The sequence below is a fragment of the Mustela erminea genome, chromosome 13 (genome assembly GCF_009829155.1).
Source record: "Mustela erminea isolate mMusErm1 chromosome 13, mMusErm1.Pri, whole genome shotgun sequence".
In the NCBI taxonomy this organism is placed as follows: domain Eukaryota; kingdom Metazoa; phylum Chordata; class Mammalia; order Carnivora; family Mustelidae; genus Mustela; species Mustela erminea.
In genome coordinates this window covers 62352665-62378507 of record NC_045626.1, presented here as the reverse complement: position 1 = coordinate 62378507, position 25843 = coordinate 62352665, and the positions used below count along the sequence as shown (strand labels likewise).

Here is a 25843-nt window from a genome sequence, read left to right as displayed (position 1 = left end):
AGCAGTGGCTATTCAGAACATCCTCGGACCCTGGAAGGCCAGGCTGTCCAGCCCCACCTCACACAGGCCAGGGCCAGGAGGGCCAGTTCCCTGGAGCAAAGATGAGGACACCTGGGGGCAGCGGGAGACATAGGACACTGGGACCCAGAAGAGTCATTTAAAATATCTACCCTAGGGGCGCCTGGGTGGCTCAGTGGGTTAAAGCCTCTGCCTTCGGCTCAGGTCATGATCCCAGGGTCCTGGGATCGAGCCCCGCATCAGGCTGTCCGCTCCGCGGAGAGCCTGCTTCCTCCTCCTCTCTCTCTCTGCCTACTTCTGATCTCTGTCTGTCAAATAAATAAATAAAATCTTTTAAAATATCTACCCTAGTGGCATAAGCCCTCTCTTGTGATTCAGCTCCACTCTGCATATGTGAACACACATGCACACCAGCACAAACACACACACACATGCACACAGCCTAACACAGACCGAAAATTCCCGGCCCCGGTGGCAACATGTGGGTGGGCTTGTCAGATCACCCCTTCAGCCTTTGAACAGGAGGAGGTGATGTAAGGACGGATAAGCCCAATGTCAGCACTAATCCCGGCAGGTACTAATGATATAATTCCATTTCAAAAAGCAGTCTATCCCGTGGAATACTGCTGCAGGTGCCCCGCGGGAGGCAACTGGCACACGGCTTCCTCTCGGGGGCTGGGGACAGAACTGGGCTGGAGTCACGCTTGGGGCGAGTGAACAGAGCTCACCGCATGAGAAAGTTGAGAAGAACACCAGGCCCCGCGGCTGGCAGGAGCACAGAGATGCATTCGGGGTCCCATATGGGCCTGGCAATGTCTAAGAAACAGACACGGTGGCGTTCACGTGGATCCACACGTGGATGTGGCAACACAACAGGTGTGTAACAGGTAGGTCTCTGCGGAGGGACATTTTCAAAATGACACAATCTAACTTCTTTTGTGCTCGATGTATGTGGTGAGAAGCACAAGGTTTCCTCTAAGATGTGAAAGCCACAGCCACATCATGTTGTCGTGTGATGTGGGAGCCCCTCTGTTGGACAACAGGGCTGTCCTGGCTTGTCTTGGAGACTTCTGGCCTCTGGGACATGGGCCCTCCAGCAGGAGCTAGCCAGCTGCCAGCTATTGCCTGCAGGACATCTCCAGACCCTTGTATTACATTGCTAAGGATGCGGGAGGGCAGTCTCCGGATTTCGGCATGACTGCTTTGTTTCTGCTGCCCCCTGGTCCCTCACCACTTCTTGCCCTGTGTGGTTGGGAAGCCGGACAGGGAAGTAGGCAGGCGGCCACAGAGATGCGGAACCCCCAGGTCCCCCTATCCCGGAGCCACCTCAGCACTCTGGGCCTCCCACTCTCACCTCCCAGTCACGGGGACCCACCCTTCTCAGGCCACCAGCTCTGAGCTGCCAACAGAGGGCACATCTGGGAGAAGGCTGGTGCCAGCCAGCTCGGCCACTCCAAAGTGGGTGCCTTGACTGCATGTGTAGAGCTCAAATCTCATAAACAAACATGCGTCCTGCCTTCTGGAAGGTAATTTGAAGTCTCTTCTTGTCTTATCAACAATACTGGTTTTCACTCCACCCAACCCCCAATTTGTCAAATGGTCATTATTCTTTGCAGAACCCAGGCTCCAAGAACTCAGAAAACTCCCTTCAAATGAGCTGAAGTAGGAAAACGCCAGAGCAAAGACAGACAGACTCTGGAGTCTCTAGATCGCAAGAGGGAGGGAGGGCCAGAAGAGGGGCTCTGGGGGTTTTTTTGTTTCGTTTTTTTGGTTTTTTGGTTTTTTTTTTTGTAGCCTTGAAACTGCACTGAGGGGACTCCTGGCCAGGAAGGGGGCCTGGGGACAACGGGGCCAAGGTCAGCTGCCAAGGAGCAGGGACCAGTGCCGGCCTTGACCTGCCACAGGACAGGGGTGCTGGCAGCAGCAGAAGTCAGGACCAGCTTGTCAGGTCCGGGGTGGAAGGGCCCAAGTGAGCCTCCGCAGGATGGAAACCCTCACCTTGTCACTACATTAAGAGACCTGGACACAAGGGCACTGGCCCATGTGGCCAGTCACCACCTTCCATCCTGGGAGCCCCTGATGCAATCGTACATGTGTTCTGGGCAACCCTACTGTCTGTGCCCTTCGGTGTGCAAACATTTCATGTGAAGCTGTAACAACCGTGGGATTAGCCTAATCACAGGGCAGGCTTTCTTGTTCAAAATCTGAATGGGGGAGGAAGCAGAAACAAAAGCCTTAATTCAGACCCTCGAAGCCCCAGCTTAAAGAGCCCTCCACCTGCCTCTCGAGTCTGAAGGCCCCTGATCCCCTCCCCAAAGGGGAACACACAAAATGAGGGCCTCAGAGCGGGCACCTGGCTCCTTGGCAGCCCCACCAGTGCAGGAAATGCCAGGCGGGCTGCCGAGAGCAGGTGCCCCGGGAAGGCCATGGGCGTGGGGCAAGGCCTCCTCCCCAGTGGGGGCTAGCTCCAGGCTTGCCTGGGATCTGCCAGCTCTATCCTACCTATCTGGGTCCGACACTGGGCCCACCTGTACCCAGCCAGAGCCTCTCTGTTCTGGCCTCTTAACAATGCCACCCCGAGTTGTTGTTTCCTTGTTGTCTTCCTCCCAGCAGCCCTCGAAACACCCGGGAGAGAACTTTACGGGATGGTAGCCAAGTTGCAGGCAGAGAGCTTGTCTCCCTTTTGCTGGACACAAGGTGTCACACCAAACGAACATGGGTATTAAGCAGGAAATGAGAAAAATTCACAGCAAGGAGGTTTTCTAACCCAATGGCTGTGGTTCTTTGCAGGATAAAATTTTATCCTTCCCTTTTGTGCTCAGGGAAAGAGAAGAATGATCATAATACCTAATCAGCTTCCAGACTTGAAATAAGGGTCCAAAAACAAAATGCTCTTTCTAGGACCAGGTCTGACAGGCAGTATAAGGTCAGCCTAAGTTAAAGAAACACCCTGCTGCACAGAGCTCTGGGCCACAAGGACAGAGCAGCTGTGGAAGGCAGGATACTCTTCGGCCGGCAACTGGGAAGAGTAGTGAGTGTATCAGGCCAGCGTGGGGGAAGAGCTGCCCCAGGTAGCTACGGTCTCATTCAAGTCCTCTGCCGTCAGAGAAAGGTGATGGCACTGGGGTCACCCCCAAGCTGCCAGCTCAGAGCCCAGCTGTGCAGAGAGCTAGCCTGCAGACCTGGAGTGAACCCCAGGCAGGCGTGCTGACCGGCTGGGCTGGGGAGCCGAGGGGGTGTGGAGCAGAGTGACCCCGGTTCTCCACCCTTAGGGCACCTAAACTGTTACAGGCGGTGGAGACCTGAAGATCCTGGCCCGGGGAAGGTTGGGAGGCCAGGCCCAGGTCCCAGCCAGGATGCCCAGGCCCAGAGGGCGTGGAAGAGGTGGTCCTCCAGCTGAGTGAGCCAAGATCACCAGGCCATGGGATCAAAGGTGGAGTCGATATCCTCTGGCCTGCCTCCTTGAAGGCACTGTGGGGAGCTGACCTACCTTTCTCCCTTCCACCCTCCCTCCACCTGCCGGGGAGTCGCCGGGCTGGACATCTGGGACACGCAGATGCCATCTCTAAGCCTCCCCATGAAGGGCAGCGCACTCCCTTTGCACCCCCACTTCCTCCCCTGGTGGTCGATAATTTCTGGAAGTGACCATTATTCCCCTGATTGTTACTTCTGAAGGGGCTCCCTGCTCCCTGCCCAGGGGACCCTGTTCTTCCCCCAGAATCTTCCTTACTTCTTCAACCTGTGCCAGTCACAAAGCTGGCATTCAGGTGGCTGAGGCTGAGTAGATGCCAATCTTGTGGTCCCATCTCGGGCCGAGGGTGTGGCTCCAAGGGTCTGGGGCACCAGGGCTCCCCCCAGCCCCAGCCTGGCCTCCGAGGGCCCTCTTCACAGACTTGGGAGCTCATGCTGCATACAGTGGAGGTTTCCATACATGATCTGTCACTTTGGGGTGCCAAGCCGGGCACCCAGCCATGTCGTGAAGACTATTTCATTCTTCCCAAAGGCCGGGCTTGGGCTTCATCATCCCCTCTCTGCCATCTCTCTAGCCCTGGGCTCCCCAGGCCTGGATTCAAGCAAAGCAAGACAGTGGGGAGGGGCTCCTCACATGTCTGGGAGGCACAACACCTCTGTGGCCACCGGGGTCCGTGCCTCAAGGGGACAAAGATTTGGAACAACCAAAGGAGGCTGAAGGGCTGTGGGCCCCCCCGAGGGCTACTGGCCCCTGTGCTCCACTTGAATGCACCCCAAAAGGTTTCGATGCTGCCCATGCCCCATCATGGGAAGGGAGGGAGGGAAGAGAGCCCATGTGCATGCTGCAGAGCACACAAGGGACGCGGGGCCAGCCATGCCCCTCGGGAATCTCTGATGGGATCGTGGGGAGCTAACTGGTGGGGACCACACTCGCTGGGTACCCTCTACCACAGGCCATGCCTCCCGACGGGACCCAGCGGAGATGCCCCACCCGCTACAGGAGGCACGACAGGGCCGGGGGGCCAGCCCTCAGGTCCATATTAATTTCAGCTCCATTTTAAAGGCGAGTTAAAATAAACACAGGGAATATTTATAAGGCAAATAAATCTGGCAGAAACAGCCCCTCCAAGTGTGAGTGGAGGCCTCCCCCTCAGCCCCAGCCCAAGCTGATAAAATACAGAAATGCTACTGTAGACCCTCCGGGCTTATTTTGACTGCAGGAGAGGAATGCAGCATGTAAACAGTGCCTCCCATATCACACTGTTACAACTTGCATTAACGGCACCGGACAAAAGCCGCATTTTCACAGAAGCATCGTACAGGGATATATCTCCAGCTTAATTTTTTAAAAAAACCATTTCCTCACATAAATCATGCTCAGAACGAAACGGGTGACTGATACATTGCAAACACTTTTTTTTCTTCAACAATAACATACCTAGATTCCTTCTAAACGAAAGAGCTTTTTTTTTTCCTTTAAAAAAAAAAAATCTTCTAAATGTTTTATTTCTGAAGAAAATAAACACAGTTCTTGCTCTCCCGGCCTAAAGATCTGGGGTGGTGTCTTCCCGGCCTGGCTGCCCTGGCTGTAAGGTTGCAGAGGAAGGGACCAGGCCCTGGGCCACCACGCTGAGTACTGGTGGCACCCGGCGCGCCTGGGCCTCCCAACCTCCCCAGCCCAAGTGATGGTCCAGGCCAGCCTCTCTGCACACCCAGCCTCCTGTGAGCAGTGGCTCGAGAGGCGATCACTGCAAACTGACCCCTTCCTGGACATGGAGACAGGAAAACAGCAAACAAAGGAAACAACAGAAGATATAGGAACTAATTTGACAGAAGACCGGGATTCAGCAAATGTTGGCCTTTGGTTACAGGTTAAGGTGACCGAAGTGCACGGGGGCCTTAGACAGGACACACACTCCAGTGGCAGCTGGAGCTGTCTGAACCACAGCTGGAGGACCACTATGGAGAGGCTCGAAGAACGGGTCTACACTCCACCCACAGCAATCAGTGCAAAAGAAAACTGAGGAGATCTGAGGCCAGTGCCAGGCACTTGGGCCAGTAATACAGAAAAGTCAGAGTCAGAAGCCAGAGCGGGACTGGACTCCACTCAGGGACGGAGCTTTCTCACTGGCTTGTGGGGCTGTTGGTCAGTGACACCGGAACCCTAGCAGCCCGGGTGCACCCTGCCATGACACACCATACCACACCACACCACCATGCCACACCAAACATGAACTGCCAACACCCTAAGAATGTAGAGGAAAATGCGACCTATGGAAGCCCTAAAGGAAAACACAGGGGCTCTTTTTCGAAAGCTATCTTGGGGGTGGAGCAGGCCTTCCTGAACACGCAATAAATCTAAAAGCCATTAAGTGTAAAGAAAGATCTAAGGTAGGTTAGGAAAAAAATAAATAAATAAATAAAAAACCATTTGTACACCACGCAAGTGAAATGACATGACAAGCCAAGAAAACGTGCGGTCAAAATGGCCTGAGATCACAGCCGGAGCCCGTGAAACAGCTGGAAGATAAGGAACAGATAAGAAAAAAGAAAAACTGATAGAAAGTAGGCCACTGACCAAGCTGACAACAACACACACACACACACACACACACACACACACACGCACACTCTCACACACTCACAGACACACTCAGTTTTAAACGCTAGTAAATACATGAAACAACGACTAAAAATAGCAAGGGCAAATAGACTCAAGGTCACATTTAACCCCTTAGGGAGCTAAAGATAAAAGAACAGGTAACGCAGACAGACAGTTCAGCACCAAGGAAAAAAATGATCAGTGTCGCAGCATGAAAATTACGAACTTCTGTATGAAATAATATCACCAAGTAAAAAGAGAAAGCACAGCCTGGGGAGCCAGTGGAATGAGACAGAGGGATCCAAGCCAGTGTGAGCTTGACCACCTCACTGGAGGGACCACACATGCCTTGGGCCAAGTCAGCGTGAGCTTGACCACACTCATTGGAGGGACCACACATGCCTGGGGCAGAAACAACTGCCGTTTACCCCTGCCCCTAGAGCAGGAGGAGAGGCTCCTTCCTGTTTCCCCGCTCATGAAAAAGCTGATGGCCCAGCCCTGTTAGGGGGAAGTGGGGAGCAGGCAGAGGTGTGCCTGGAAATGGGGGACAGCCCACCAGGAGGGAGCACCTGCTAGCAGGACGTGGGAAGCCCTGTACCTGGGTTCTCTGCTTACAGGACAACCCCCCCACCCCCGAAAGGTATGTAAAACACGTAAGAAGCATTATGCCAGCAGATAAGATGCACATCAAAGGTGTTCACCGCAGCATTTCATAACGCCGACAAAAAGAGCCTAGTGAGACACTCGTGAGTGGTGGGAAGATGAACTAGAGCACATCCACTCAAGGGAATCAAGCCCTGACCCCAGCCAGAGATGCCTCAGGAAGTGGGAAACATCGAGGAGGAGAGCACATGCATGCCCGTTCACACACACTGCCCTATACGTACACTTGTGCCCACACAGCCATCCTCCCTGGCACACTTTTCCACCTGTATTTTGTCAAAGCCAAGTCCCAAGGCAGTGGAGAGCCTGCTGACGACAAAGCCTCTGCTGCCCTCTGGTGGCCATTCCAGTCCCTAAGAGCACGGTGTCCCCCAGCCGCCACTCCCAGGGCCTGTGTGGACCTGGAACCCCCCATGGTCTGCTCTGTGGGGACAGGAAATGCATTTAGTGCATTAATACCCACTCAGGGAGTGTAAAACTGCTCACACACTGCACGTCTCATTTCCTGGGCTACAGTTTCTGAGAACTTTGGAGACTTTGCTGCTTTTCAGAGAAGCCCAAGTTTCACGCCAGGGGAAAGGGGATGTTTAATCAAGGCCTGTAGAAAGGCCAACGGATTTCCCAGACGACCTGGCCTTACTTTCTCCTCCTGGAACATCCTTCTTCTGTGATGTCCCTGATGGACCCACTGGAAGCCCGCGGTTCCAGGAACCCTGTTTGAAAACCACTGCCCGAGATAGTGGCTGGTCCATTTGGTAATACACAGGTCATCACTTCCAAGACAGGCAACAGCCCCACCAAGGGGGCACAAACACCATCCTCCCTGTCCGTAGACAAGAAAGAATGCACTAGGGAGAGAGGACCAATGTGTGGTTCTGAATGGCTCTGATGCTTGGAAACCGTGAACAAAAGAGGATCAACAGGGACACCTGGGTGGCTCAGCCATTAAGCATCTGCCGTCAGCTCAGGTCACAATCCCGTGATCGAGCCGCGCATTGGGCTCCCTGCTCAGCAGGAAACCTGCTTCTCCCTCTCCCACTCCCCCTGCTTGTGTTACCTCTCTTGCTGTGTCTCTCTCTGCAAGTAAATAAATAAAATCTTTAAAAAAAAAAAAAAAAAGATCGCCATTAAGGCACACATGGGGTCTTACGTTTTTCCAGGGGATTCCTTCAGCCAGAAGAGGTCATCACTTGTAATTCCATATTCCAGGGCACCTTCGATCTATCCAGGAAAAAAAAAAAAAAAACAGTCAGCATGAGAAGAGCGTCACTCAGCCTGTCCCCAGAGACTTTCCCCTCAAAGAAGATGACCACTTCATAGACACAACTCAAGCAGAACCACCCCAACCCACCTCTGGGGGTGTGTCCCTGCTCTACACACTGACCATCAGGTTGTGGCCTCTAAGGACAGGTGACCTGGGTTTATCTGACTAGAAGCACCAAGATATTTCTGGGCAAAGCACCCAGCACTCCTTGGCTGTTCGAGGTGGCTGGGAGCCGGTGTGGGGCCCGCAGCTTTTTCCTCCCTGCTCTCCAGGGCCTTGCCCTTGATCCGGATGCTAGGCTCAGGGAGGGCAGCAGGGAAGTGGAGGGTGTGGAGGGCAGGCCGGCCCCAAAGGCCTGATGCTCCTGGGCACCCTCGAAGGAGCCCAGAAATTGCATGGACTCCCCTCATTCCCAGCAGAGCCTGAGGAGGGGCTGCTAAGCAGGTGGGGGAGATCCAAGGACCAGCGTCCTCTCCGTGGCCCATGAGAGTAAGAACAATAAGATGGGCTGGTGGAGAGGAAGCGGGATGCAAACAGTTTATGATTCCGATTGGCAATAAAAATAAAGTCAGGAGTTTCTCGGGTTTGTGGAAAGAAAACCAAAAGGTCTAGAAATCAAAGGGACTAAAACCCAAGCAAGCCTTGGTAGGCACCCAGGGAGGAGATGGTGGGGGTAGGCGGTAGGAGAGCAGAGCAGCCACTGAGCTTCTTCCCCCGGGGCCAGACAGCTCCTGCTCTATCCCCTGCTGGCCGGGGGAGATGCGACGGCCGCCTAGGCGAGGTCCAGCAGGCTGGGGCCCAGATGGCCGCCCAGCATCTAGGAGCAGACTGTGGCCTTCGGGGCCATTATGTGGAACCAAGGTAGGCCTGGCTGAAGGGTGAGGGGTCGCTTATGGCTGCCCACCTCTGTCGGCAGTTACCTTGAACAATAGCACTCTACCACCCGACAGAGCCATGCAAGCCAGCCAAGGGCCCCCTCTGTGCACAAGCCACCCGTCCCCTCCGGAGGCCACTCTTGCGGGCCCGACAGCTGGAGGCAGGCATAGTGTTCCTCTGAGGACCGGAGTATGCCTTTTCCACCATACCCCCTCTGTTCCCTGTTTCCAGAGAAAGCACAGAACCAAAAGGGGAGGCTTGGGATTTGGGCATCTGAGGAGAAACAGAACCAGTGCCTTGTTCTTCTGCCATCTGGAGGCAGAAGTGGCCTCTAGGCCCAGGGAGTCTGTGCGCCTTGTGCACTTTGCTGCAGCCCGTGTGGAGGCTCAGGGCTTGTGCTGTCTGCTTCCCAGGGCCCCTGGAAGACCCATGAGGATATGTGGCCTTGGCCAAGACCCTTCCTACTTCCCATCCCCCTCTCCATGACCTTGACCGTATAGCCCCTTCCTTAGCTCCACCTGCCTTGTGGGAGTGAGGGCAAAGCAGCACCCTCACAGAAGACTGGGCCGGTAAGGGGGACGCAAGCAAAAAACAGTGGTGCAAGGACCTCCCAGTGTTCACCCTTCCATAAAAACAGCCAGACAACTAGCAACAACAGTCAGATTCAACTTGTGGAGTACTCCAGAAATGAACCAAAAGGCTGCGACAACACAGGGAATATTTAGTTAAGAAAAATGGCTGAAACTTGGTAAGAATGGTGAGCTGTGGTGTTGTGACAGACTCTAGACCCATCCCTCAGCATGGCAGCAACCTTGAGCAAGGGTGAGCAACTTAAAAACCATATTGGGGAGAGGCGAACAGAGCCGGGCTGGAGCCATGACAGAGCTCCTTCCCAGGAAACAGTCATTGGTCGACCTGGCTGGGCTTCCCCAAGAGACCCCAACTCAAAAGGCTGGTCTTCAACCTCGCGTGACCTTGCCCATGGCCAGAAGCCTCTCTCCGAGCAGGATCTGTCCCGTGATGGATGTCACAGCTGCCCAAGACAATGACAGCAGAAACAAGCAATGCACCATCCCAGAGCTTAAAAGGAAAAGCCAAGGAGTGAGCTCTCCACGGGGGCTTTGAAAAGCTCCTGCACACTCTTGGGGACCTAGAAGGCTGGGTGTAGGCCCTGGGCTGCACACACACCTGGGAAAGGCCTGAGACAACCTGAGTTCTCACTTTTGGCTGGCCTCGGGGCCTTGCACAGGCAGGAAGTGAGAGCTAAGGCAGAGTTTCTGGCGCCTGACTGACGGCCCAAAGCTTGCCCTCAAATGCCTACAGAATCCCTCAGCAAAGACTGGGCCATTTCTCCTGGCGTTTCAGGAAATCTCTATCTAGTTACTCACTGAGCACTAAGACAATGAGCAGAGACCTCGGTGGCCTCCCTTGACAAAGAACAGACTTTACAAAATCGCTTCAGACATACAATGGCAATAAACAAAACCCTGTAGTGGAGAAAGATTCAGATTTCCAGAATTCATGCGTTACTTTATTTGAACTACTCATTGCTCGAAAATAACAACAAAATTGTGAAATACAAAGAACCAGGAAAGCTTGACCTTCACATGTCATTGGGGGGCAAGGGGGTACGAGAAATGGTGCAGCCACTTTGGAAAACAGACGGCCGGCTCTTCAAAAGGTTAAAAACTATGTTACCATATGACCCATCAACTCTGTTCCTAGGTCTAGAGCTAAGAGAAGTGCAAACTTGAGTCCATGAAAAAACTTGTTCACAGCAGCGTTATTCACAACAGCTCAAAGTGCAAACAACTCGGATGTCCATCAACGGACAAGTGGACAAACAAAATTATGGTCCAGCCACACAATGGCTCGTTATTCAGGCATAGAAAGGAATGAAGGTCTGACCCAGGCTACCACGTGGATGAACCTTCTGCTGAGTGCAGAAAGCCAGGCACAAAGGCCACATGTTGTCTGATTTCATTTATGTGAAGTGCCCAGAATGGGCAAATCCACACAGAGACGGAAACCAGACTAGTGGTTGCCAGGGGCTGGGGAGCCAGGAATATCAGTGACCATTCACGGGACAGGATTTCATCAGGGGCATGAAAATGTTCTGGAATGAGGTAGTAGAGACTGATGGTTGCACAACTCTGTGAATTAACCAAAAGCCCCTGAATCGTACCCTTTCAAAGGTGTATTTTATGGTAGGAGAATCTTATGTCATGATGTAGAGTTGGGGCAGGAAGAAGAGGCTTGAGTCCTGGATGTTCCAACACCCTGACGCTGAGGAGAAAAGGAAGAATCGGCAAAGAGAGATAAAGGAGACCAGAGGCAGGGGTGTCCCAGAGCCATGTGAAGAGTGGGGGGATGTGGGAGTCCCTGTTGGCCTGCGTCCATAGAATGGAATTGAGAGAGCATGAGAAGGTGACCAGAGTGAATATAGAAAAAAAAATTAATTTTTTTTTTTAAGAAAAGAAAGAGTATGCTGATTAAAAAAAAAAAAAGAAAGAAAGAAAAGAAAAGAAAAGAAAAGAAAGAGTAGGGGGTGCCACTGGTGTGGGAAGCGTGAGCCGGGAGACCGTGAACGTGCCCAGGGTGTGAGGTAGGGCCGTGTGCTGGGGACACTCACGTGGGTCGGGTACCTTGGCCGTCCTCCGGTAGCAATGACGATATGCTCAGCCGAAAGCAGAGTCTGAGAATAAACGGAGGAAGCTGTGGTCAGGCAGGTCTTCAGAGGCTGCCGGCAGAGATGCATGCTTTCTAATGATAGCCCCTGCCTTGCAGTGTGCACCCTGGGGCCAGCAGCTCAGGGGTCCCTCGGAGCTGGGAGCCTGTCCAGCGTCCTCGAGCCAAGAGGGAGTCCAGCAGGAGGGGGCAGGGAGACATTCTAACTCCAAGCACCCTGCAGCTTACATGGCACCCTGCAGGTATCTCATCACCTCCAACCCCTACAAAACTCCACAAGGGTCTGATCACCCTGGCGCAGCAGGCAGCTGGGCACTATATGCCTCTTGGTGACACGTCTCACCATCCATAAAGCATCATAACCAGCCTCAGAGGGATCTGTGGTCAATTCCCACAGTGCTCATTACTGAGAACAGCACTGAAGTCGAACAATGCTGGAGTGCTTGGAAGGGTCAACACCACTCGAGCGGAGCCACTCGGGAGAGCCAGGCTCTCACCTCTTTCCCGCCTTTAGAGACACCGCAAACCGTGTGCGCGTCGACAAAGCTGGCCTTGATGTTAAAGTACGTGACTTTTCTGCAAAATTAAAAAAAAAAAAAAAGACTATTAAATATTTCCTCTGCAAATTAGGCATCACCGATGGGACCAGAGAGGGAGCAGATGGTTAAAAGGCGAGCTTGGGGCCCACAGCCCCCGTCCCCTGCCCAGGCCAGGGCAAGAGGTGAGTGGAGAGTGGCACTGGGAAGTGTGCAGGTGGGGGAGGGCCATGGATCCCTGGAACTGCCAGGACAGAAGCCAGCTCGGGATGGCCCCAAGAGCCCAAGTACAGCCCCGGCGTGTGATGACAGACATGGCTGGGCCTCCCCAGAGTCTAGCCTTGTCACCTGGACACATTCTAGCAGGGAGCAGAGGCCCTCCCTCCCAGTGACCCCCACCACCCAAATGACCAACTTCTGGGCAGACATGGGATGGTGCCCACCAGATAGGCATCACCCCCTGCCTTTAGGGGATGGTAAGGCTGGAAAACAGGTATGATGAGGACAGAATGCTAGTCAGGTACGTGGTGTGCAGAAACGATCCACACCTCCTAATAATGAAGGCCACTCCATATGGTGGGTTCTTGGCACCTTTGGTAAGGCTTCCCCACCTCGACTGTACGTCCTCCCCACAGTTGTGCCCTGTGACTCCATTTGCTGCCTGGGCTGTAAGAACCAAGCCCTCACTTACCCCCGTGGCCCAGTAACAGCCAGAGGACACAGATGTAAGTTCCACACTGGCTTCCTTCTGAGGGCACCTCAGAAGGTGGGCTTGGGCCTGCCTGGCACCTGCCTGGGAGCTGCCTGGGGCCAGCAGGAAGCATGGCGGAACCCTGTGCTTCCAACAAACTTCCCTGGGGAATACTGAGCCCCACACAGAGAAAAGGTGGTAGGATGAAACTTCCCTGGGGAATACTGAGCCCCACACAGAGAAAAGGTGGTAGGATGCAGCTTAGCTCCCTGAGGTGGCGGGGGACGGCGGGGATGGGCAGGTGGGCCACTTCCCCCGCTCAGCTGTCCTGGGCTTCATGGGCACAAAATGGCTGCCTACTGCATAGCCCCAGGAAGACTCCTTGGAGCCCAGCACATAGTGCTCACATGAAAGCCACCAGACCTCAGAGGTCACACTGTCCCCTCCATGACCTGCTCAGGCAAAGGGCAGAGCTATAGGGCTGGGAGCCAAGCCTGGCCAGAGCCGAGGGCAGCCTGGGGCACCTCTCCTTCTGGCAGCAGCACCTCTCCTTCTGGCAGCAGCTCCTTGGGGAGACACTTTGGTGGAAGGAACCATTGGCATCGGGGCTGGGGGAGCCCAGAGGGCTGATGGGAACCGGCCATTTCAGGCCAGAATGATCACGTTGGACGTGATGAGGTGTGGGGTTGAGAGTATGCTGGCTGGGTATTCTCTTTGCAACTGCAACGTGGGGCTCACTGGGCTCTTTCCACATCACTGTGGTCGATCCTGCCAGAAGAAAGGTCACCTGCCTCGAGGAAGGCATCGGCCACCAGGATGGCCCTCTCTGCGCCCCCACTCTCCGGCCTTTGGACTCTGCAGTGCCAGCCCCAAGCATGCCTCTTCCCTGGTGTAGACCCAGGCTCCGGCTGTCCTGCCAACATGCCCCTCACCACCACCACCCCCTGCTACTCCAGGCTCTGCTGGTGCCAGCTTACAGGCCGGCCTTTCATTCCCAGGGCCCTGGCCCCATCCGCCCTGCACGCATACATCCCACCCCACGGGCAGGGACTTCTTGTCTTGTCACTGCCGGGCCTCTGGCGAGAGAGTGCCCACAAAGGAAGGAAAGGTCCCCAGAGAGGGTGGGAGGGCTGGCCAAGGCTTTAGTACCTATCCTGCAGCTGGACCCGGTGCCCCCAGTTCAGAGACTTGACATGGTTCTGCACAGCCTCGGCCATTGTTGTCCTAGGAACACACAGGACAAGTCAGAAACCGCCACAGGAGCACGAACTGCTGAGTCCCACATCACATGAGGAGATGCAAACAGCGAGGAGATGCAAATTTCGAGAAATAAGCTGATTCTAAAGGTGGAGAAACGTTGGGCACCTGGGTGGTTCAGCTGGATATTGGAGAAGCGACTGCCTTTGGCCCAGGTTATGATCCTAGAGTCCTGGGATCGAGTCCCGCATCAGACTCCCTGCTCAGCGGGGAGTCTGCTTCTCCCTCTGACCTTTCCCCTCTCATGCTCTCTCTCTAACATATAAAATCTTCAAACAAAAAAATAAAAATAAAGGTGGAAAACATGACATCTATGCCCACAGCCACTGTCTCTGTCCTGGGTCTGGGGCTGTGGGCCTCAGGCCTCAAGGAAAACGGGGGCCTTGGGCCCCGTTTGGGCCCCTCCATCGGGACACATCAGTGGCCCTGAGTCTCAGTCATCTGAGCACCACTGAGGGGCCTGTGTGCAGCTTGGAGCAGACCTGGTGCCACCTGTGGAAGCTCCATCAATTTCTCGCTGCACACTAGTGGCCCCTAGGCCTGGACCGTCCCCTGTGAGGGTGTCCTATGTGCACAGGACCTTTAAAAGCATCCCGGGAGACACAGCAGCCCCCGATCAGCAGTGATAGCCAAAGTGCCTGCAGACTTTTCGAAATGTGGGGAAGGGGGTCGCCCCTTGGTTAGTGTTCCTGTCTGGTAGCTGACTCCCATGAGGGTTAAGGGGGCAGCAAACCTCCTCCCCCACCCTCTTCCCCCACCCCAGGAGCACAGAAGTGAGGGGAATGGGCAGGGCTCCTCACCAGTCATGCGGGACCGGCTGGAGGGCCCAGCCATAGTGGGGGGCATCTCGGACCATGCCCCCTAGCAGCGCCGCCTGGTGCATCAGCTTCTTAGGGATGCAGCCAACATTCACGCACGTGCCACCGAGGCCCCACCTGGTACCTGGCAGGTTGGGAAGACCCTACTTAGATTCACATTCGGGGTCTGGAAGGCTCTCCTGCTCCTCTCCAGCCGGGTAAGAGTCCTTTTAGCTGTTGTAACTCAAGCGCGCTCCGGGTGAACCCTGCCCTCGAAATTTAGTCTCCATGACTGTAGTCAGAGTGGTCTTTAAATCGGAAGACTTTAAAGTAAGGGCAGCTGACTTGCCAAGGAGGACACTGGCCAGAGATCCCAGGCAATGGTGGCGAAGCGTTCCGGGTTCAGCTGCCACCCCCACAGGTGAACCAGGACCCCATCCTCCTGCTCCCCCAGGACAGACGGCTCCCTTCTGGGGCTACCTACCTCGGGGGGAAGGCTCCACGTAGTCTACCACGGCCACCTTCTTTCCCAGCTGAGCAGCTGGAACGACAAGAGAAGCGGGAGGGTGGGGAGCTGCTTTGGGGCTGGGGCTGAGGACCAGACAAAGGTAAGGAAGGAGCCTCCTACCAACTCTGCGCCCGGTCTCCCCCGCTATGTGCTGCCACGTGGCTGTGGGGCTCTTCTTGACTGCAGCCTTCATCCCACCCACCACAGCGCCAGGACCTAGTGGGACACCCTCCCTCCTTCATAAGCCCACTACCGCAGCCCTGGGCCCATCCCTCCCTTGCCTCCTGCCACAGCCGGGTCCAGCCCAGACATTCCGCAGGAGCCCAGTGCCCACCTGGTGCACACTAGCAGGCATCACAGGGCACCCACGCACCGAGAGAGGCCCCGGACTCAGAGTTTCCCCTGGCTCTCTCCCCAAGCCCTCCCAGTGGACTCGCTCACCTCCTCTGGTCCCCACCAGACATCGGGGGGGGGGGCTCCCACCCAAGATCTACTCTTGTGGGTATTTGCTGCCTCATTCTCAGGGTGAGGAATCGAAAGTTCTGAAGTCAAATGTCACGTACAGAGTCAGCCAACTTCCAAAGGGGGAGGGAGATCTGGGTTCCAAACCGCACCTCCTGCCTGGAGTCTTCTGGCTTCCCCCACTGGCTGCCACCAGGTTCCTCCCAGGGCCACGAGTCCCAGGTGTTAACCCTGTCACCAATTAGCCTGGGTTAATCGTGGGGCTTCCCCTTGGCTTGCCTGGGGAGCTGCACTGTGAACCTGGGCTCTGGACTTGACTGCCCCCAAGGGCATGCCTGACTTAAACTTCGTGACCCATGAATGTTGGACAAACTACAGAACGCTCTTGATCCATAGTCATCGACCAAGAGCAGAACAAAGTTTTAGAAGCCTTCACATAAAAACCCATTTCATTTGACTGACCAATAATGGGATTGCAGTGATTGCTTTAAAAACTCCAGCCAAGGGAGTACCTGGGTGGCTCAGTCGGTTAGGCATCTGCCTTTGGCTCAGGTCATGATCCCAGGGTCCTGGGATGGAGCCCTCCATCGGGCTCCCTGCTCGGCGGGAAGCCTGCTTCTCCCTCTCCCTCTGCCTGCCACTCTGCATACCTGTACTCTCTATCTCTCCATCAGATAAATAAAATCTTAAAGAAAAAATCCAGCCAAGGGGACTCTTCACACATGCCAAGGTCTGTCTTCCACAGCTGACTACAATGGAGCATCAGGGACTAGATTTATCCTTGCATCTGAGACAACCAAAGATCCAGAAGAAATACATAAAATAATGCTTTCAAGAAACTGAACATCAGAAGACTAAGGAGAGTGATTCTTGGATGATGGGAAACAAATACGGTGATGCAGCATGGGGAGGAGGCCCAGGCAGAGTCCACTAGACTCCCTGGCTGAGGAGAGGGCTGGGAGACTGGGGAGACCGAGGCAGCCAGAGCTCCAGGCATGGAGGACCAGAGAGGAGAAAGCTGTCCAGAACCCCAGATAGCTGATCGGTACATGTGCGTGAGGGAACTACAGTGGCCCGGAAAGAACCATTCAGAAAGACTAGAGGACAAAGTACTCACACAGGGCAGGAAGTAGTGCCTGTTCCCAGAAGCCAGACTGGAGAAAACACATAATTCCTGGAGAGCAGGGTAAGTACTAAGGTCAGACCCTAGTCACTGAGAACAACTGGGCCCAGCTCCAGACCCACTGAACAAATCTTAAGTGGAAGATGCAAAAGAATCAAACTCTCTTCCCTGCATCCCAGAACATGCTCGAAAATGTATCTAGGAACCTAAAAATATCCAGAAGCCAGGAAGAGAAAGTCCAAAGTATCTGGAATTCAATAAAAAATGACCAGGCATGCAGAGGAGTGGGAAAAGATAAGACCCAAGGGAGAAATAATCAGTCAACAGAAACTGGCCAATAACTGACACAGATTTAGCAGAAAAGAAGTAAAACAAGTATTGTCACTGTATCCCACATGTTCGAAAAGTTCAGGAGCACCATGGAAGATACAAGAAAGGACCCAAGTCAAATCTGTAGACATGAAATTACAAGAGATGAAAAAATATATCACATAGGATTAATGGTAGATGAGACCTCGCAGAATCTTTTATTAGTGAATTTGGAAACACGGGAATAGAAACTCTTCAAAATGAAGAGAATGTCCAAGAGCTGAGGGAAACTTTGAGTAGCCTACATGTGTGTGATTGAAGTCTCCAAAAGCGAAGGAGAAGAGGAAGGACGGGAAAATTCCCTGAAGAAATAATGGTTGAAAATTCTCACAACTTGATGAGAACGATCAACCCACAGACCCAGAAAACTCAGTCAACTCTAGCAGAAAAATAATTAAGAACTACACCAAGGTTGCACCCTCTTTAAATCACTCAAAACCGGTGCCTGGGTGGCTCAGTGGGTTAAGCCTCTGCCTTTAGCTCGGGTCATGATGCCAGGGTCCTGGGTACGAGCCCCGCATCGGGCTCTCTGCTCAGCCTGCTTCCCCCTCTCTCTCTCTGCCTGCCTCTCTGCCTACTTGTGATCTCTCTCTCTGTCAAATAAGTACCTAAAGTATTTTTTAAAAACCACTCAAAGCCAATGAAAAGAGAAAATCCTGGAAACCACCTAAGACAAAGAGACACATGACAAAGGAACAGAGATAAAAAGGGCAGCAGATGACACAGGAAACAATGCAGTGAGAAGCCAGGACAGCAACATCTCTAAAGTACTAAAAGAAACTAAGAAAAACTGTCTACCTTGAATTTTCCAGCTAGAGAAAATATGTATTTTTTAAAGATTTTATTTATTTATTTGAGAGAGAGAGAGACACCATGCTTCAGCAGGGGGAGGGGCAGAGGGAGAGGGAGAGAATCCTAAGCAGAGGCCATACTTAGTGCACAGCCCCACGCACTGCCCTGAGATCACGACCCTGAGATCATGACCTGAGCTGAAATCAAGAGTCGGATGCTTAACCGACTGAGCCATCCAGGTGCTGCCCACACACCTGCCTCACCAAGAAAATACCTTTAAAAAATAAAGGCAGGGGCACCTGGATGGCTCAGTGGGTTAAACCCTCTGCCTTCAGCTCAGGTCATGATCTCAGAAGCTTGGGATCGAGCCCCACATGGGGCCTCTCTGCTCAGCGGGGAGCCTGCTCCCCACCCCCTCTGCCTGCCTCTCTACTTACTTGTGATCTCTGTCAAATAAATCAATAAAATCTTTTAAAAAATAAAGGCAAGATAAAGATGTCCTCAGACATACAAAAGCTGAAAGAATCCATTATTCTTAGAGCCATCATACAAGAAATGTTCAAGAAAGTAAAGAAAGTAAAAAGATAATCGAAGGAATGGAAGAAAGTATTTGCAAATCACATGTCTGATAAGGGTCTAGTATCCAGACTATGTTTATGTAAGAATATGGAACATATGTATATGAACTCATGGAGCAGTCATGAAAACACAAATAACCCAATTTCAAAATGGGCAAAGCTGGGGCACCTGGCTGGCTCCAGTGGGGGAGCGTGAGATAGGGGCCAATTCGAATCCTCCGACAGTGCTGGTGGGAATATAAAATTCCCAAAAGTGAAAACAACTAAATGTCCATCAATGGCCAAGTGGATAATAAAATGTGGTATGTCCATGCAATGGAATGATATTCAGCCATTAAAAAAAAGTGCCGGCATACACTCTGTTGTGGACGAATGCTAAAAACAGCACGCTAAGACCACCTATTTGTAGGAAATGTCCAGAATAGGCAAACCCATAGAAAAAGAAATCAGATTAGTAGTTGCCTGGGGCTGAGGAGTAGAGGGGCTGAAAAGTGGATGCTACGGGGTACAGAGCAGTTTTGGGGAGTGATAAGAATGTCTACAACTGATATGATGGTTTTACAACTCTGTGAATATACTAAAAATGACTGAATTATGCACATTACATGAATGGATAGTATGGTATGTGACTTAATCTCAAAAAATGATATTAGAGGGGCACCTGGGTGGCTCAGTTGCTAGGTGTCTGCCTTCGGCTCAGGTCATGATTCCAGGATCCTGGGATCGAGCGCCGCATAGGGTTCCCTGCTCGGCGGGGAGCCTGCTTCTCCCTCTCCCACTCCCCCTGCTTGTGCTCCCTCTCTCACTGTGTCTCTCTGTCCAATAAATAAATAAAATCTTTTTTTAAAAAAGCTATTTGGAAACATATGAAACACATTAGGGACAAATCTGACAAAAGCTTTAAGTTGAAAACTACAAAAGGTTGTGGAAATATATGAAAAAAAATACCTAAAGAATAAATATACTACACAACCTAGCTGCTCTACTTTTAGGCATTTATCCAAGAGAACTGAAAACACGCATCCACGCAAACACACAACCACAAATGTTCACAGCAGCACCATTCACAGTAGCCCCAAAGTGCCAACAACCCAAACATCCTCCTGCCCGTGTACGTGAACAGACAAAACATGGTGTATGTATACGACAGAATGCAGATCAGTGCTAGAAGGGAATGAGCCCCGGACACACACACCAACACCAACGAATCTCAAAAACAGTTAGGCTGCGTGAAAAAAGCCAGAGAAGAACACATATGACATGGTTTCATTTATGCAAAATTTTAGAAAATGCAAACGAATCTGCAGTGAGAGAAAGCAGATTATTGGCTGTCTGGGGATGCAGCAGGGAGTGGGGAACAGGAAGGGGCTCCCAAGGTTTGAGGAAACTTTGAGGTTTGTTAGGAGCTGAGTCATGTCCCCTCCAAATTCTTCCCCAGAACCTCAGAATGTGACCCTATTTGCAGACAGGGTCTTGATAGAGGTGATTAAATTAGACTGTGACCATATAGGCGGGCCCTATTCCAATCTGACTGGGGAGCATAAAGAGAGGAGATCGGGGCATAGACATGCAGACGGAAGACCATGTGAGGACCCTGGAAGTGATGGCCATCTGCAAGCCAAGGACGGAGGGCTCAGAAGAAACAATCCTGCCGGCACTGTCATCTCAGACTTCCAGCCTCCAGAGCTGCCCCAGCAAGTGAATATGGGGGTGATGGCTACCTTTGCCAGTGTGATTGTGGTGCTTGGTTCCACAGGTGTGTGCCTATGTCAAAGCGTATAGCAAGTCGTCCGCTTTAAACGTCTGGTTTGTTTTATGTCAGTTATAGCTCAATAATGCTGTAGAAAAGGGTGATGATCCACAAGGAGAATGCCGCTGTTCCAAAAGGCAAAGACAGACCTAGGAACCGTGGCAGGTGAACGGAGATGGGCCTCTGCAGGTAAGACACTGGTGCGGACACAACATCCAGGGCTTTCTTCTGCTGTAAGGGACATCGCTGGGACAACTGGCTGTCTAGACACTGTTTCTTGCGGTGGCTCTGTGGTCCAGTGGGATGAGGACTCGTGTCCCTCTGTGGGCTCCCATTTCAGCTGGGAGACTTCCCAGTTTCCTCCCCTCTGCCACAGGCCAGCACTCTCCTTTGCCCCTTGGAGAAGAGTAGTGCACAGCAAATTTCCTTTATGCCGACTAGCCATGATTCTAAAAACCCAGGATCTGGGGTGCCCAGGTGGCTCAGTTAAGCATTGCCTTTGGCTCAGGTCATGATCGTTGGGTCCTGGGATCGAGCCCCACGTAGGGCTCCCAGCTCAGAGGAAATCCTCCTTGTCCCTCTTCCACTCCCCCTGCTTGTGTTCCCTCTCTCGCTGTGTCTGTGTCAAATAAATACAACCTTTAACAAAAATAAATAAATGGGGTGCCTGGGTGGCTCAGTGGGTTAAGCCTCTGCCTTTGGCTCAGGTCATGACCTCAGGGTCCTGGGATCAAGCCCCGCATCAGGTCCCAGCTCAGTGGGGAGCCTGCTTTCCCCCCCACCCCCGCCTACCTCTCTGCCTACTTGTGATCTGTTTGTCAAATTAATAAATAAAATCTTTTAAAAAGAAAGGAAGGAGAGAAAGAAAGAAGGGAAACGTCAGAGGGCTGTCCTTTCATGGTCAGGGTACCTGCTCAACTCCCTCTTGTTGCAGCCCTGTTTCTCCCCTGGCTTCCCCCCTCCCTCACCCACATCTGTCTCCTTATCATTTGGACAGGCAAGCAGACAGCCAGGCACTCCTCCAGCAGAGTGCAGAGCCCCACAGGGAAATGCTGGGTCTGTTCCCCACCCAGATTAGTGGCAAACTGCAATGTACGGTTTCCGGACGCCTCTGGGGCCAGCCCTTTCATTCAACCCATCTTCACTGAGCACCCCAGGGTGCCCAGGCCCATCTGGGTGCCCGGTTGAGGAGAGAGAGTAAGACACAGACAGCAGGACAAACCGGGATCTCTGTGGGACATGCCGGGGGCCAAGAATGAGGACGGTGGAGCTGGGGACGGGGACCAGATGGTGAGGCTGTCATTCTAAGTAGGGCCGTCTCAGCAGCAAAGGCTGAAGGAAGGTGAGTGGAGCTAACCAGGCAGGCAAAGAGAAGAAGACCAGGCCAGGCAGACAGCCAGGGCATGGAGCAAGGCCAGAAAGACCTTCAGGAAGCATCTGCAAAACACCAAGGTGCCGAGTGGCTAGAATAGCACAAGGGAGCAAGGTGTGGGCGGTGGGAGACATGTCAGATGGGTGGGGGCAGATCCCACATGGCCCGGGACTGGAGCCCAGGAGAGCTGGCTAAGACCCAGGCTACCCTCCTGCCTACTGGGTACTGCACAGACACTGTGGAATGGCAGGGAGGAGGGACTGACAAGGCTCCTGGGGTGACTCTGACAGGATGTAGGACCCCAGCTACAGAGATAATGCCCTCCACAAAGCCACTCAGGGTGCATCTCCACCCAGCTTCGAGAACAGTACAGCCCTCTTGGGGGGTGGGGGGGCCCTGCCACGCCGGCAAGAGCAGGGCACAGAACACATACCTTCCTTGGCACAGGCCAGGCCGCCAGATCCCCCGCCAATCACCAGAAGATCATAGTTCTGCCTGCCTGCTGAGGAAAGGGGAGAGAGGTGAGAGGAAGGGCCAGGACAAGTCTGGGGCACGGATCCCACAAGGTGCCGCATGATTTCCAAAGGGTAAGCAGTTCTGCCCGGTTAAATGTGGTATGGGATCCATGTCGTTGGAGCAAAGCCCGCAGCCCGTGGCGGTCTGGGGTGACAGTGCATCCCACATCCGGGCAGAAGGCAACCTCAGTATCCATCACCGTCGTGAATCCTGAAACTAAGCAATGGCAAGTGAGGTTGGCCCAGGGAGCATCACCACCTTTGCAGCAACAATCAGGTCAAGAAGAAGGTAATTTAAGTGGCAGAATGGCTCTGAACTTAAAATTCGCTGAATATTCTAAGCCAGACGTGGATTAAAACACTTTCCTTGAGTCTGTCTACACTTTCCTTGAGTCTGTCTTTCAGTTCCAACAGTCACCTTTTGTTCTACATGAGGAAAAATTAAAAGCAGTCCCTGCATTGGGCAGCACATCCCGGCCTCTCAGAGTGCCTGGAGCACTGTGAGCCCTGGGATAGAAGGGACTCTGAAATGCCTTTTGGGGTCCCCTCGATGTCACCTTGGAGGCAAGGCACTCCCACACCCAGCACAGAGGCTGGCTCACATCTTTGCTGCCCTGCAGAACACATTCTCTGTCTCTCTTCAGCAAACCGATGGCAGGGAAGACAGGCAAGGGACAGCCAGAAAGGGGGGGGGCAGGTAGGGGAGGAGCAGGTGTGTCCTTAGGTGTGGCCTGTCAGTCAGAGCCCATGACTGAGATACCCAGCGCCAAGCACTGGTCCACTCCCTGTAGGGAAAGGAAGAAATCATAGAAAATCATCAGTATGTGGGGAGGGAGACATGGGTGCCAGCTGCTGCACTGTATCTAGAGCTGACCATTGCTCCTGGGCCAAGCACCCAGGTCCTGGGATCAAATCAGGCTCTGCCACCCAAGGCCAGATCAGCTGAACTAGGGCCTCAGAAATGAAAAGACTGTATCTTCCTTTGGGGCCACCTTGACTTTCCTGGTGGGCAAGGCTGTAGAAAATATTCCTGAGGTCTTGCGTTCCTCAGGGACCTCGGCTTTGTAGGTCCCTGCAGTCACAGACAGGTCCAGGACTTGAGATCTTGCAAGAACACAGGAGCTCCAGCCTAGAGGCGGCCCTGGCTTGCAGCTGACGAAGCTAGGGGAGCTGGCTAAAGGATCTGTGTCCCGATGCTCAGCTGGTAGCCTGCTGCCACCAGACCTACCCTGGCTTTGTACCCACCCCATCTGAGGGCACCTGAAATGTGCACACAGGCAAACATGGGACCAAATGGAGCCACAGCTTGGTTCAAACAGCCAGTCCGAAGGAGAACCAATTCCAGATTCAACCCAGGGGGGTCTGAAGAGGCCTCAACTTTTGTCAGTTATTCTGGTGGCTTTGATATGAGCCCAAAGAACCGAAGACAGACTGCTGGTTGGAGAGAAGCAGCTGCAGGTTCCCCCAGGGAGCACTCACTTCTGGCTGCTCCGGGCTAGGGGGGTGGGGGAAGCGAAGCTTTTGCCTAGGACAATACCCCTACCTTCCATTGCAGGTGCTGATGCTGGTCCTTCCTGCTGACAGAGCAGGTCCTGGCTAGCTCCAACTGTCCCAGCTCCACACTGTCCCCTCTGCCTACTATCAGCAGAGGGCAGAGCAAGCCACCGAGCTTATCTTTGTGGGTTTGCCCTCCCCAACTGCTGCTCATACCCTGGAGCTCTGACAGTTGGATAAACACTTGGACGAAGACTCTACCTTAAGGACAGGGAAGGCGGATGAAGCAGGTGCTGCTCTGAGGGGGCTACCTGGGGACATACCACTCCAGTGCCTGGGGCAGCCTTCCAGCCTCACCTTCCCCACTGCACGTTCTGGGATCAATCCCAGAAAAGCCTGTCTTCTTTTCCCTCTGAGCCCATCGTCCTTGACTTTTCTGCTCCCTGCAAGCATGGCAAGGCCAAGTGAATGGTGCAATACTCTGGGAGGGCCAGTAGAGGCGTTGCGGTGTCCACAGGCATGCTGACCACCTCGGGGAGCCACCTTGGGAGTCCTCCGGTGCTGTCCTCCCCACCGCGCATTCTTTCCTGGTAGCAGGTGTTAGGGGACAGGTGACACCAGTGATAGTGTCATTCTGGTTCCTGTTCTGGAGTGGCATGGGCCACACCCCCAATCCTGGGATGGCACATGTGCCTCCCTGCTCTCAGATGGAAAGCTCAGAATCGGACCTTGTGTATGCTTGTTGGGGGCTGGCACTGTACCCAGGCCCTGTCGGCCCCCCACCACTGCAGCTAAGTAAGCTCTAGCCTTGGGGCTTCCTTCCCCTTGCTGCCCAAGGGCCATGGGTGTAGAATCTCTGGGGCTGGCCGGCTGGAAACAAAAAAGCTTGACCCCACGGCCATCGTGCTCTGCCACAAGGCCATGGTTACAGTGGCCTGAAAGGCCTTGGACTTGTAACGGCAGCAGCAGCATCTATTACTTGCATCCAATGGGGTGAGGGCCCCACCGCATAGCTGCTATCCTGACCCACACACCAAGGATGCTTTCAAAGACTGGGGACCTTGGCCAAGGTCCCAAGGGCCAGCAAAGCCATCCTAAGGGCAACATTATCTCCCCTTTTCCTAGGACTCCACAGACCCAAAGCTCCCCAAGGCCACAGCAGCACACAGCTTTGCCTTCCCATATCCACTGTCAGCACCATTCCACAGCTGGCCAAGCGCCCTGCCACTCTCCCTCTCACAGCCACCATCTTGGTGAAGGAGCCCTCATCCCTTCTTTGCTCAGGCCCCTCAACACTCGTGCCCCACGGGGAGTCATCCAGGGGCAAGGTCTGGGGGCCAGTTACCAAGCAGGCATGTGGTGGGGAGCACATCACTACATGTGGGGCTGGCCATGTCACCATGGCAAGTGGTGGCCCTGTGACTGGCACTGGGGAGCTCATCTGCTTGGCTAGGCAGGTGACCCCGCACCCAGTCAGTCCCTGCTCTGGAGCGCGGCACCGCCCCCTGAGCCTGGTGCTCTGATAAATGACCCTGGTTTGATTGATGATCCTTGGTGGCTCCAGGAGGACAAGCCAGGTACTGTCCCCCACCCCAGGACACCCACAAAGCTCTGCAGACAGCCGATGCTTGCTGCCCATCAGTTTGCAAGCATCCCCGTCCCCTCAAAGACTCCATGCAGTGCGCCGACTGTGCACCTGCTGTGTGTGGCCACTAGGGTCTCCGGAACGGGAGGCGGCCAGGTCTGACTAGTGGGGTCTGCGGGTGATGGCCTCTGGTTACCTCAGGAGGGGAGCCGCCCCCACCATCATCAGGACTATAGTTAATATTGGGCTGGGGGGTGGGGAAGCGAGCACAGAACATTTTACCCAGCAGAACCTCCGGCGGGGTCCCCCACTGTTTCCCCAGCTGGAAAGGGGGTTGGGGTGGGTGGAAGCCGGCAGACTGCTGTCCCAGCCAACTGCTGCTCGCGGGGACACCCCCACGTGGACAACCTCTGGCGGGTACCCCCTGCCCAG

At 53.7% G+C, this 25843-nt stretch overlaps 1 protein-coding gene across 4 annotated transcripts in view; it reads right to left on the bottom strand.

Moving 5' to 3' along the window:
• TXNRD2 (thioredoxin reductase 2) overlaps nt 1-25843 on the bottom strand; it is a 48505-nt gene that overhangs the window by 22497 nt on the left and 165 nt on the right. For 2 of the 4 annotated variants that reach the window (XM_032311515.1, XM_032311514.1), the window contains exons 2-8: nt 22251-22316; nt 15348-15404; nt 14867-15008; nt 13959-14033; nt 12080-12158; nt 11527-11589; nt 7905-7975 (exon numbers count right to left, since the gene is read on the bottom strand). In XM_032311515.1, coding sequence (XP_032167406.1) covers nt 7905-7975; nt 11527-11589; nt 12080-12158; nt 13959-14033; nt 14867-15008; nt 15348-15404; nt 22251-22316 — 553 coding nt within the window. Of the gene's footprint in view, nt 1-7904; nt 7976-11526; nt 11590-12079; nt 12159-13958; nt 14034-14866; nt 15009-15347; nt 15405-22250; nt 22317-23875; nt 23969-25693; nt 25819-25843 lie in introns of those variants that run through there. The other 2 variants (XM_032311516.1, XM_032311513.1) reach the window with 2 other exon arrangements.